This window comes from Copadichromis virginalis, linkage group LG3 (genome assembly GCF_057382275.1).
Source record: "Copadichromis virginalis isolate Kocher_CV1m ecotype Utaka linkage group LG3, C_Virginalis_male_GT1.1, whole genome shotgun sequence".
Classification (NCBI taxonomy): domain Eukaryota; kingdom Metazoa; phylum Chordata; class Actinopteri; order Cichliformes; family Cichlidae; genus Copadichromis; species Copadichromis virginalis.
Genome location: NC_140620.1, coordinates 11,922,184 through 11,935,720, shown reverse-complemented (window position 1 = coordinate 11,935,720; position 13,537 = coordinate 11,922,184). Strand labels below are relative to the sequence as shown.

Here is a 13,537-nt window from a genome sequence, read left to right as displayed (position 1 = left end):
ATTTATTTATTACTGAGCATCAGCTCCAGCAGCAGTTCTTAAATCTTCAGATTAATAATAGCCCAATATTCTGCTTAATACGTAATGTGTATCAATTCATTAGCGATTCATCAGTGTTACAGGTCACTGACAGATGTGACTGGACACAAGTCACATCTGACTGAGGCCAAATGTCCTCTGATATAACTGCAGTCAAATCAGATCTGGTATTTGTAAGAGCGCCAGCTGTTGGTCAGAAAGTGACATTACAGGTAACAGTCAATATACAGGACATTTAAGGTAGAAAATGCACAAACACACAGATCAAACTGATTGATCAGCCATCAGAGGAGTCAGATCAATGGAGCTGCTTCTGTTCCTGATGTCCCCTGTTTGATCCTGGACCTGAACTCTCCCTGCAGAGGAGACACAAGACAGTCACACACACAGTAAGACACACACACACACACACACACACACACACACACACACACACAAACCTTTGACTCTGAGCAGCACTCTTTTGTATCTCTTGATCTCCCCGTAGACTCTACAGCTGTACCTCCCACTGTCTCTCTCTGTGGGCTGTTTCAGGGTCAGACTGAGGTCTCCAGGCTTCAGCAGAGATCTTCTCTTCATCTTTGTTCGGTCTCTGTAAAGCTGGTGCTGTTCTCCAGGCTGATCAGAGCCGTTCTTATACACGTGGACCTTCCTGTCATCATTGTTCCACCACACCACCTTAGCATCTGCAGGCAGCTCTTTTGTGGTTTTGAAAGGTAGCTCTACAGACTCCGCCCCCTCCTCCACCTCCACCTGACAGACTGAGAGGACAACAAATTTCATAAACAGTCTAAAGCACAAAATAAGATTTGTGTTCATGAAGATCTCATCATCTCTTCTTCTTCTGCAGCTCACACCCAGCAGCAGCACTGACCTCTGACTTTCAGCTCCACTTGTTTCATCAGGATTTTTTCCCCCTCTCTGTTGCAGACGGTGCAGGTGTAGATGTCTGCGTCCCAGTCTGTGGGGTATTTCAGGGTCAGACTGAGGTCTCTAGTTTTCAGCAGGTCTTTATTCATCTGTGTTCGGTCTCTGTAATGGTTGTCCTGATCTTCAAGCTGGCCAGATCCGTTCTCATACACGTGGACCTTCCTGTTGAATCTGGTCATCCACTTCACTTTAGCATCTTTAGGCAGGTTTATAGTAGTTTTGCAGGGCAGCAGGACAGATGCCTCCCCTGAATCCACCTCCACCTGGGGGACTGAGAGGAGTCAAAACACAACATGAGCTGTGCAGCAGAAGCAGCTCTGAACATGTTTTGTCTGAATGGAGAAAATGGCATCTTTTCAATGAAATCAAGTTTGACTGGTTCCAGTCTGAAACATGTTCAACTGAACAGAAACGGTGTCTTATTTGGTTTCTGTCTAATCAGCAGCAGAGCTCTGTCTTAAAGAACTCTGCTGTTTTATTTCAGAGTCAAAGACTTTTTTGCCATCTTGTTACCTGAGAGCTGTCCTATCAAGCAAGTTTGATTTATTCAGACTAAAAAAATATTGAAATAAAATAAAAATGTTTCAAAATAAAAGCAAAACTGAATTTTAAATGTCAGCAAAATCTAAATGAACATGATTCTCTGCATGCCAGATACACTATGTCATAAAGACGTCTGTTCTGTGACATGAACGAGTTCTTCTTTCAGAAACAGCTCAGCTGAGAGAAATACAGACTAGTCAGTACAATTCATTAATAAAGACATCTGTTTCAGCAAATTCATTACTCGTTTTCAGGTGATCTGTTGTATTAGTGATTCCATTAATGTAAGAACATCTGCTTCACCTCTTGTTGGAGACAGAGTCAAAGCAAAGAAAGGCAATTTGATGGCAGCACTGTCATGGGCCTGTCCTGGGACATGAGTATCAGGCCCACTCCAATATAATCTTAGTCATTATTATACTGCTGCATGGGCTGGGCTGTAGTTACATCGTAAGGTTTTAAAAACCGAGCTTTAAAATGAACAGTGGTAATAAAAACCGAGAGAGGCCGACTGTGATCACCGACTTTTTAAGAGGCTTGTTCAAATTACATGAAAAAAGACAACTGTCATGGGTCTGTAGTTCTGTCCACGGTTTTAGGGAACATATTTAGTTTTAAAGTAAGTTACAGGGCTTTTCCTGCCTTTCTGAGGGACTTGCATATGCAATATGATGATATGCATATCAGCATAATTATGGATTATTATGATATTAAAAAAGACACACTGTATGTTAAAGAAAACACATTAAGAAACAGATTATATTAGTGTTTGTTTTATGTGTATAGATTTTTAAAAATTATTATTCATGATATAACACGGTCTATAAATGCTTCGTAAGAATAGTTCTAGAACATTGTCTATCATTACTTTGTTATGGATTAGGTGCAAGATTTGTGAAGTGTGGATAATTAAATAATAGATTAATGCAATAGCAAACTGTGCCTTGTTGTCAGATGGACATCGAGTGGAGAGTGATAGATGAGATGAGGAGATGAAAGAGTAAGAGAGGCAAACTGAGTCACAGGCAGAGCCGAGTTTATTTTGTTTCCTTATGGTTCCAAGCACCTTCACCAATCTTTGCATTTAACGTCTACAGTCTCGGATCAGCACAGCCCTGCCCTCCAGCACTATCACAGCAGGAGCAGCAGAAACCCCACAAGAGCAACATTGTACCCATCAGGTAAACATGGAATATGTTTGCTTTGCCTTGTCCCCACCTGATGACAGTGATATAGTATGATGTGATTCCATATTAGATTGTTGATGAATGCGGGTTGTTGTTATTCGGCCTTTTCTCTGTGCCCCTTTTGAACTTTGAGCACCCGCCCATCTAAAAATCTCTGCACAGCCTTGTCCCTGTTTATGTGTATAGGTGTTTGGACATGAGTGTGTGTATCCGGAAGAAAGAATTACAAGAATCATCAGGCTGAGGAGAGTTCCTGCTCTGAAGCCAGCTGATTGCCTTCATCAGTTGCCTCTCTACTTAAGCGAGTGGCTGAGCTTCAGTCGGTGCTGGATCATTGAGTTCACAATGGGTTTGTTAGTGAGAACTTTGTGTGTGTGTTGCTTGGCAGTTTAATTCATGTGTTTTCTCACTAGGTATTGGGAACTGAGAGAAGCCACTGTACAGATTTGGAGTTGGGGTTGTCACAATTCACGCCACAGACGTGAGCACTGTGTGGGATTCGGGGAGAAACAAGGTAAAAACTATGTTTTGTGCTTTCTTTGTGCCTTTCTGTCCTGCTTTTTAGGACTCTATTTTCTGTCTCCTCAGTTTTCATGTCTAGAGTTCAGTTGGTGTGTTTCCTGTTTTACTTTGGTCTTTGTCTCATGTCAGTGTGTCTAGTCTAGTGTGTCAAAACCTTTGACCTGTATAAGCAGCACTGACCTCTGACATGGAGGTGCACATTTTTCCTTGTCAGTATGTTTCCTTTCCTGCTGTAGATGGTACAGGTGTAGGTGAAGTTGTCGTCATCCGTGGGATATGTCAGGGTCAGACTGAGGTCTCCAGGTTTCAGCAGAGATGTGCTCGTCATCTCTGTTCGGTTTCTGTAAAACCGGTGCTGTTTTTCAGGCTGCTCAGAGCCGTTCTGATACACGTGGACCTTCCTGTTGTTTCTGTCCCTCCACTCCACTTTAGTGTGTTTTAGGAATTTAAATATAGTTTTGCAGGGCAGCTTGACAGACGCCACCCCTGAATCCACCTCCACTTGGTAATCTGAGAGGACAACAAAGCACAACACGATGACATCAGCACCAGCTGTGATGGTCACATGACCTCCCTGCGCCCTCCTTGCCTTCTAGTCTCAATCAGATTGTGTCTCAGTTTGTTCCTGATGTGTTCCTGACTCGTTCTTTGATCTCAAGATCTCATGTGTCTGGTCTGAACACAGTCAAGAGGCCACCTGTTAACCACTGGTATTATGGGTAGTGTAGTAGGAAAGACTCTTACCTGACATGTAATAGTGACGTAAATAATATAAAAGACCTCCAAAAATCACAAAGACAAACAGGAGAACCAGAAGATCTTTGACCCAGGATGGAAATGGTTCTGTGGGGAAACATAAAACAAAATGACTTCTAATCTCTAAGCTGTGTCTACAGTATTGACCTTTGACCTTTATCTCCAGCACTGACTTTTGACCTGCAGCATGACTTTTTTTCTCAGGATGTCTTTGTCCCTGTAGATGGTGCAGATGTATCGTCCCGTGTCTTTCACTTTGGGGTGTTTCAGGGTCAGACTGAGGTCTCCAGTTCTCAGCAGGTCTTCACTCATCATCGTTCGGTCTCTGTAAACTTCGTCCTGAGTCATGAGCTCATCATTTCTGTTAGAATACTCATGGACTGTGATGAGTCCGAGGTCAGAGCGAGTCCACTCTACTGTGGTGTCCTTAGGCAGGTCGGGTTTTGTGTTGCAGGGCAGGATGACAGACTCTGACCCTTCCCTCACCTTCACCTCCACCTGCTGGTCTGAGAAGACAAGAAACCAAAACATAAACTGTAGAAGCGGAAGCAAAATACCGCTAAAGGTTTTGTGTTGGGCCATGCATAAACGTTTAATGCATGTATGATATATGTACAGACGTGAGTGTGCTGAACCTCTCTGAGCTAAACACAAACACATCTGCACACAAGCAGTAGAACCTACATGAAACAGAGCTCATGTCTTTCAGAAGTTATAGAACTAAGAACACATTTTATCTGCTTTGTTTCTCATGTTTTGCTGTTTCCACAAACGTTTGTACTTGTTTTGCGTTCGTTTAATCTTTAACCTTTCCCTGCAGTACTGACTTATGACCTGTAATTACAGCAGGTGTTGAGTTTGTTACTGACCTTTGACCTGCAGCTGGATGTCTCTGAGTTTTCGTTCTTTTCCTCCAGCACTGATGGAGCAGGTGTAGTTGCCGCTGTCAGTCTTTGTGGGTTTCCTCAGAGTGAGGCTGAAGTCTTTAATGATCAAAGCGTAACGATTCATTGATGTGCGTCTGCTGTAACGCTGGTTTTGTCCTGTAAGATCGTCTCCTTCTTCTCGTCGTTGGTGTACAGATTTGGGATCGAGGTCACTGCGAGTCCACATCACTGTTGAATTTTTCTCAAGTATAGAATCTGAGTACAGACAGGAGAGCAGGACAGACCTTTCCCCCTCATTCACATCCACCACCACCACAGCCAGAGCATGCTGGGAAACTGGAAGGACAGAAACACAAACACAAATCAAGTTCCTGTTGTAGGTTTGACTCAGAGTTAAAAAATAACCAAGTTTAACTTCATGCATTCTCTGATCCTTGTCCAGAGCCTATTCTAGCTACTACAGGGCACACAGCCCTGATCAACACCCTAGACAAACGCTACACAGTGCCGTCCCGCAACTATTTTTCTATTGTTGCACTACCTGCTCTATACACGCAGCGTCGAGCAACGGTGGAGACGGAATTTCAAGCAGTACAACATTTTGCGGCAACGACAAAATGTGAGACATTTGTTGTTTTTATGTTTATTTATTGTTTTTATGTTCAGTCTCAACTGTTATGAAGTTGATGTGCAGTTAATAAGTGCAAAAAAAATCGTGATTCTCATTTTATGCAAAATCGTGCAGCCCTACTTGCCTGGCTGGGCAGCTCTCTGGATGCTCAGCACCCCCAAAGCTCTGATCCTAGAATCGCCCCTGCTTCTGAAACTCAGTACAGATGAGTGAGAGCGAGAGCTGTGTGTCTGTGCCATAAAGGTTGTGCTGATAAGAATGATACCAAACAAGGTAAGAGTTTTTAAGTTTTTCAAGTTTTAAAAGATGAAATGTAGAGGTAAAATCAAAAGTAGTCAAAAACGGCCAATTATGCCCTATACGCCATAGGATTAAACATTATTTTAAAGTAACACAATAGTTACTTTTCCTAATATTTATTTATTACTTATTTTTATAATATTGTAACTCAGTTACTAGCTCAGTTACTTTTTTGAAGAACTAACTTCACTAATTGTTTTTTTTAAATAACTTGCCCAAAACTGCTTATCAGAGCCTTTTTGTTTCTAATACACAAAAACACTTTATGCTGCACATGTTTAAACATTTCGACACAGACGTATGTCGGTTAGAAATGGCTGATACAGTTGGTAAAGCTAATGTGTAAAGGGTTACAGAGGTATTAAGTATAGCTGAAATATGTAGTTGAACCTCCCAACACTCGCAGTACAACTACAAACATCAGTAAAACAAACTGACTCTTTCTTACAAACTAATCCCTACATAGAAAGGGCCTGAAGCTCAGCCAATCACAGGACAGGGCGTGATCAGCTGACAAAACTATTTGAAGGTTCTAGGTGAGGCTGACAGAAAGTTGACCAACAGGTGTAAAACTATGAGGACACACAATGGTCTCCCCTTTTCTAAGAAGTCATCTTTGGCAGTCTGCCACGATGTCTGACTGCACACATTATATCTGAAACGTAAAACAAACACAGATAGCTGAACAAACTGAAGACTAAACATACTCTACAGCCAGTCATGTCAATGATCGCATTGAGGGGGTTCAGGCCTTTGCAGAATAGCAGTGGGGACAGAGCATCTTCTCGGTAGATCCCTCACTTGATGGTGACTTGTGCTATGGGCTTGAAGTTGGCCTCTAGTGTTGTGCGCCACATCCCCATTGAGTTCCTGATGGAGGCTCTTAGGATCCTGTTGATTTTGTGTTGATTTCCAGGATCCATGTGTGGGGCATTGCGCCATAGACCTTCTTATAGTCAATCCAGGCGGCACACGACTCAATTTATGAGTGTCACACAGAAAGGAATTGGTAAGAATACCAGAGGCGCAAAACACCAGCTACTGGAAGACAGAGTAGTCAGCCAAGACTGCAAGACCAGGCTGACCAACCTGTGCACCTGTTCGTCTTAGCCGCTATGATGCCTGACTGGAGTTTCCATGTGCTACTGAGGTGGTTGGTAGTTGGATGGAACCAACTACCATATATATATATATACACACATATATACACACACACACACACACACACACACACACACATATATATATATACATATATATATATATACATATATATACATATATATACATATACATATATATATATCAAATCAAATCAAATCAAATCACTTTTATTGTCACATCACATGTGCAGGCACACTGGCACAGCACATGCGAGTGAAATTCTTGTGTGCGAGCCCCACAAGCAACAGAGATGTGCAAACACAACAACACAAACGAGCAAAATACAAGAATGGCCAACCTGAAACTAATAAATATATGTACAATATATAATAGTGTATGCATTTCTGGATGTGTATACTAAATATTTTCCTACGTGTGTGTGTGTGTGTGTGTGTGTGTGTGTGTGTGTGTGTGTATACACATTTTTACAAATTAAATAGTAAAAAAATAAAATAAAATAATAATAATAATAATAAAACATATAAAATATACAGAGTTGAATATGTGCAAAACAAGTGGCATTTATATACAGTGTGGAGTGCATAATGTTGAAGTTCCAGTAGTGAAGCTGAGGTGTCTATGACGTGTTCAGCAGTCTGATGGCCTGATGGAAAAAGCTGTCTCTCAGTCTGCTGGTTCGGGACCGGATGCTGCAGAACCTCCTTCCTGATGGAAGCAGTCTGAACAGTTTATGGCTGGGGTGACTGGAGTCCTTGATGATCCTCCCCGCTTTCCTCAGGCAGCGCTTCCTGTAGATGTCTTGGAGGGAGGGAAGCTCACCTCCAATTATCCGTTCAGAGCACCGCACTACTCGCTGGAGAGCTTTGCGGTTGTAGGCGGTGCTGTTGCCGTACCAGGTGGTGATGCATCCAGTGAGGATGCTCTCAATGGCACAGTGATAGAAGGTCCTGAGGATGCGGGGGCTCATGCCGAATCTTTTCAGTCTCCTGAGAAAGAAGAGGCGCTGCTGCGCCTTCTTCACTGTTTTGTTTATGTGTACTGACCACGTAAGATCCTCAGCCAGATGTACACCAAGGAACCAGAAGCTGCTCACTCTCTCCGCAGCAGCGCCGTTGATGGTGATGGGGGTGTGTACTTCTCTGCACCTCCGGAAGTCCACTATCAACTCCTTTGTCTTTGCAACGTTGAGGGTGAGATGGTTGTCTTGACACCAGTGGGTCAGGGCGCTGACCTCCTCCCTGTAAGCCGTCTCATCACTGTTGGTGATAAGACCCACCACTGTAGTGTCGTCCGCAAACTTCACAATGATGTTGGAGCTGTTAGTGGCCGTGCAGTCGTAGGTGTAGAGTGAGTACAGGAGAGGGCTCAGTACACACCCCTGTGGAGCACCAGTGTTCAGTGTGATGGGGGATGAGGTGATGCTGCCCAGTCTGACCACCTGGCGTCTGTCAGACAGGAAGCTAAGGATCCAGCTGCAGAGGGAGCTGCTCAGTCCTAGATCCTGCAGTTTCCTGTCCAGCTTCGAGGGAACGATGGTATTGAATGCTGAGCTGTAATCTACAAACAGCATCCTCACATACGTGTCTCTCTTCTCCAGGTGTGACAGGGCAGTGTGTAGTGTCAGGGCTATGGCATCATCAGTGGACCTGTTGTGGCGGTATGCAAACTGTAGAGGGTCCAGTGAGTCTGGTAGTGCAGAGCAGATGAAGTCCCTGACCAGCTTCTCGAAGCATTTGCTTACGATGGGGGTCAGGGCTACAGGTCGCCAGTCGTTCAATGAGGAGATGGTGGAGGATTTGGGTACAGGGACGATGGTGGCCATTTTGAAGCAGGCTGGGACTACAGACAGAGAGAGGGAAAGGTTGAAGATGTGTGTGAACACTCCAGCCAGCTGAGCCGCGCATGACCTGAGGACGCGGCCGGGAATCCCGTCCGGACCAGTAGCTTTGCGCGCGTTCACCTTCCTGAAGCACTTCCGCACATCCTCCTCAGACACAGTGTGCGCACTGACGTCATCCGCGGTGCACACACTGTCCGGTCTCATGGTGTTCGCTGTGTCGAATCTAGCGTAGAATACGTTTAGATCCTCACACAGAGAGGCCGTGGTCTGCGGTGTGCTGGTTTTCCCTCTAAAGTCTGTGATCGTGTTTAGTCCCTGCCACATACTCCGAGGGTTGTCAAACTGTTGCTCCACCCTGTCCCTGTAGGCCTTTTTCTTCTTTCGCTCCCTTCGTTTTCACTCTCTACATTTTCAAGAATCCCATCAGAACCTTTCCTTCTCTTTTGTAATCATGGAGTCTGAATTAAAGGATTACATCACCACATACAGATATGCTGGTACGCATGTGTGATTGTGCATGTCTATATCTGCGTATACATACCTGCCTCTCAGGTCCACTCAGACCTCATATAAATCTCTTCATCACATGGTGAACACACGGATGTCCACAGAGAATTTACATCTCAAATTTTAGAAGTATAACAGGATCCACACTTGAACCATCAGGTCTCCAGCTGCCCATGTGCACAGAGACTGTAATAAAGTGTTAATTCTACGTCTGCTCCAGATGATTCTTATCAGTGCCTTATTGATTCTAATACAGTGGTCCCTCGCTATAATATGGTTCACCTTTTGTGGCCTCGCTGTTTTGCTGATTGTTTTTGTGCAATTTTGCATTTTTTTTTAAAATTTTTTTTTTTTTACAGCGCATTGTGTCTGCGTCGTGAATGGCTGTAGACCATTGTCAATCAATCTCGTTCTGTGTCTCCTGTACAGTACAGAATGCATCCAGCGAAATGTTTTATACCGCCAAAGGCACCTAAGGGCGCCTTAGGTTTCATTCTATAATACTCTACTCAGTTTTCTACAAAGGTTTGAACTTTGAAAGCATTTAAACAAGAGATAAAAGTGCTAAAATGTTCATGCCTCTTTGATAAAAGTCCATAATGGATATAGTGAGGGGTTTTACAGGCTTAAAACATCTATAATAATTGTAAAAAGTAAAGTTGTCTACTTTACGGATTTCACTTATCGCAGGTTATTTTTGGAACTTAACTTCCTCGATAAATGAGGGACCGTACACGCATACAGTTTATCTGCCATATGTTCAAACATTTGTACACAGACATAGGCAGATTAGAAATGACTCACAAAGCTGGTTAATGCTAATGTGTGAAGAGTTAAAAAAGGCATTGAAGTAAAAACAGCTTGATCAGTGCTATCAAAGAGAATAGATTCTGTTGAACTGCACAGTACAACACTGTAACCAAACATGTGAAAGAACTACAATTAATGAACAAAGAGCTAAACAGAAACATGATACAAAATGGAAATTGTAGCTGAAATATATAGTTAATGAAACTTCCACAAGTTGTAGTGAAAATACAAAACTTAAGCTAAACAAACCAATAGTTTGGACCCTTCCAGGAATCTGATTCATTCATAGGACAGTGCAAAAAAAACCCCCCAAAAAACAAAAAAACACACACACACAGAGCAAGTGATTGTAACACAACTTCAGATTTAGCGGCGTTGGATTGTTAGTTTGATGTGAACCAGAATCCAGTGTTTGATGGAAATCTCCTCCTGCTGCACTTCAACACATTAAAGAGAGAGAGATGAAAGAAAAGCTGATGATGAGAGCAGAGAGAGGAAGGTGTACTTACCGTGCAGGAGGATCACAAACACCACAAACATCTTCAAGTTCCTGTCAAACTCAGAGACTCTTTAAAAGCCCTTCAGGACATCAGCTCACAGCAGCTTCACTTTCCTCTGCTGATCATCTACTGACACTCTCACACTGCTTCACTGTCACAGCTCAGAGTTCAGCTTCACACTTTGTTAAAGCACATCTGTGGAATGAAGTCCGGCCGGCCACAGATCACTTCTGAGGGAAGAGGAGGACGTCATAGTTTTCGCACCCAAGTGCTCTGGTTGGAGGTGACTGCTGTAGCCTCAGCCTAACACACACAAAGCCCCACCTTCAACTTTTCCTGCCCCTCTCACTCTTTTTGTTTGCATCTTCTATTCATTATTTGTAGTAAAAAACAACATGAACAAAGAACTTCTTCCACTACAGCATTCATTACAGCACTCCACAAACCCTCACACTGTCTCAATCCCTCTTTACAATTTCACTGAAAGAAGGCACGAAGCTCATACAGACACAGGACAAGACGTGATCCGCTGACAAAGCTACAGGGATTAGGAAGTTGTGGGTGTGGCTGACAGTGGATCAATAGGTGTAAAACTATGAGTAGTAGTCAGTTTTGGCAGTCTGCCATTATGTCTGGCTGTACACACTAAATCTGAAAAGTAAACAAACACGGATGGAAACTTAAGAGTAAAATATGTGAAAGGCTGAAATACCCTGACAGCTTTTTCTTTATGTTTATTGTAATCAGTGATTTCTCTGCACACTTTAAGAAACATTCTCTATTCATTGGTAAACACAATAATCCATGGGAATGAATTTAACCATCATTTATCAAATCAGATAAAAATTAATCTATATTCTAATCTAGCCCCAGGCTAGTATAACTTGTTGTGCTCCAAGGATTTTTTGAAACATGGCTGGATGAAAGATGAGCGGAAAAGCAGTTGTTATTGGATTTGCCAGTCCCCCATGATAGAATTTTAAAAAAAAAACAAAAAAAACTCTTTGCTTCAAGTAGCAGTAGCAACCTATGAGCCCACTCTGTGGGGTCCTGATTATCCCGAGTTTGTGTTCCAGAGATACCTGTATCAAAATCCAAACCCAAAAAGTAGAATCCTTCACTGCTCACATCAACTCGGTGGATAGAAACATAACGTTTACCAAGGAAGATACAACAAATAATAGTTTGCCATTTCTGGACTGTGCTGTGCACATTAAGGCTGGATGGAAGTGTGCACAAATACAGTGGCTTGCAAAAGTATTCAGCCCTGAACTTTTCCACATTTTGTCACATTACAGCCACAAATATGAATCATTTTTATTGGAATTCCACATGAAAGACCAACACAAAGTGGTGCACACGTGAGAAGTGGAACGAAAATCAGACATGATTCCAAACATTTTTTACAAATAAATAACTGAAAAGTGGGGTGTGTGTAATTATTCAGCCCCCTGAGTCAATACTTTGTAGAACCACCTTTTGCTGCAATTACCGCTGCCAGTCTTTTAGGGTATGTCTCTACCAGCTTTGCACATCTAGAGACTGAAATTCTTGCCAGTTCTTTGCAAAACAGCTCCAGCTCAGTCAGATTAGATGGACAGCGTTTGTGATCAGCAGTTTTCAGATCTTGCCACAGATTCTCGATTGGATTTAGATCTGGACTTTGACTGGGCCAGTCTAACACATGGATATGTTTTGTTTTAAACCGTTCCATTGTTGCCCTGGCTTTATGTTTAGGGTCGTTGTCCTGCTGGAAGGTGAACCTCCGCCCCAGTCTCAAGTCTTTTGCAGACTCCAAGAGGTTTTCTTCCAAGATTGCCCTGTATTTGGCTCCATCCATCTTCCCATCAACTCTGACCAGCTTCCTGTCCCTGCTGAAGAGAAGCACCCCCAGAGCATGATGCTGCCACCACCATATCTGACAGTGGGGGTGGTGTGTTCAGAGTGATGTGCAGTGTTAGTTTTCCGCCACACATAGCATTTTGCATTTTGGCCAAAAAGTTCCATTTTGGTCTCATCTGACCAGAGCACCTTCTTCCACATGTTTGCTGTGTCCCCCACATGTTTGCTGTGTCCCCCACATGGCTTGTGGCAAACTGCAAACTGGACTTCTTATGGTTTTCTGTTAACAAGGGCTTTCTTCTTGCCACTCTTCCATAAAGGCCAACTTTGTGCAGTGCACGACTAATAGTTGTCCTATGGACAGATTCCCCCACCTGAGCTGTAGATCTCTGCAGCTCGTCCAGAGTCACCATGGGCCTCTTGGCTGCATTTCTGATCAGCGCTCTCCTGGTTCGGCCTGTGAGTTTAGGTGGACGGCCTTGTCTTGGTAGGTTTACAGTTGTGCCATACTCCTTCCATTTCTGAATGATGGCTTGAACAGTGCTCCGTGGGATGTTCAAGGCTTGGGAAATCTTTTTGTAGCCTAAGCCTACTTTAAATTTCTCAATAACTTTATCCCTGACCTGTCTGGTGTGTTCTTCGGACTTCATGGTGTTGTTGCTCCCAGTATTCTCTTAGACAACCTCTGAGGCCGTCACAGAGCAGCTGTATTTGTACTGACATTAGATTACACACAGGTGCACTCTATCTAGTCATTAGCACTCATCAGGCAACGTCTATGGGCAACTGACTGCACTCAGACCAAAGGGGGCTGAATAATTACGCACACCCCACTTTGCAGTTATTTGTAAAAAATGTTTGGAATCATGTATGATTTTCGTTCCACTTCTCACGTGTTCACCACTTTGTGTTGGTCTTTCACGTGGAATTCCAATAAAAATGATTCATGTTTGTGGCTGTAATGTGACAAAATGTGGAAAAGTTCAAGGGGGCCGAATACTTTTGCAAGCCACTGTAATTACCTACCTATCACTACCTATTGAATCCCTCTGGAACACAAATGTGGAGTGCAGAGAGGAGTGCTCTACCTCTACATTGGAGAAAAGCATCAACGCATG

The 13,537-nt window shown here is 43.1% G+C and overlaps 1 protein-coding gene across 1 annotated transcript; it reads right to left on the bottom strand.

Annotated features, from left to right (window-relative positions):
* Positions 1 to 10,646, bottom strand: LOC146712790 (uncharacterized). The gene is made up of 8 exons (XM_085444454.1): positions 10,587 to 10,646; positions 4,847 to 5,200; positions 4,151 to 4,483; positions 3,966 to 4,064; positions 3,402 to 3,731; positions 914 to 1,240; positions 480 to 800; positions 1 to 395 (listed from the first exon to the last, which is right to left on the bottom strand). The coding sequence occupies exons 1-8, from the start codon at positions 10,615 to 10,617 to the stop codon at positions 304 to 306; spliced, it is 1,887 nt and encodes a 628-aa protein (XP_085300580.1). The 5' UTR covers positions 10,618 to 10,646; the 3' UTR covers positions 1 to 303.
* Between the last annotated feature and the right edge of the window lie 2,891 nt (positions 10,647 to 13,537).

What these genes read in the sequence shown, in the direction of transcription:
- LOC146712790 (XM_085444454.1), bottom strand. Translation starts at nt 10,617, where the DNA reads ATGTTTGTGGTGTTTGTGATCCTCCTGCACG. An exon ending in ACGTCACTATTACATGTCAG is followed by an intron (nt 3,732 to 3,965) that starts GTAAGAGTCTTT and finishes TTGTCCTCTCAG; the next exon opens with ATTACCAAGTGGAGGTGGAT. An exon ending in TGTGCACCTCCATGTCAGAG is followed by an intron (nt 1,241 to 3,401) that starts GTCAGTGCTGCT and finishes GACTCCTCTCAG; the next exon opens with TCCCCCAGGTGGAGGTGGAT.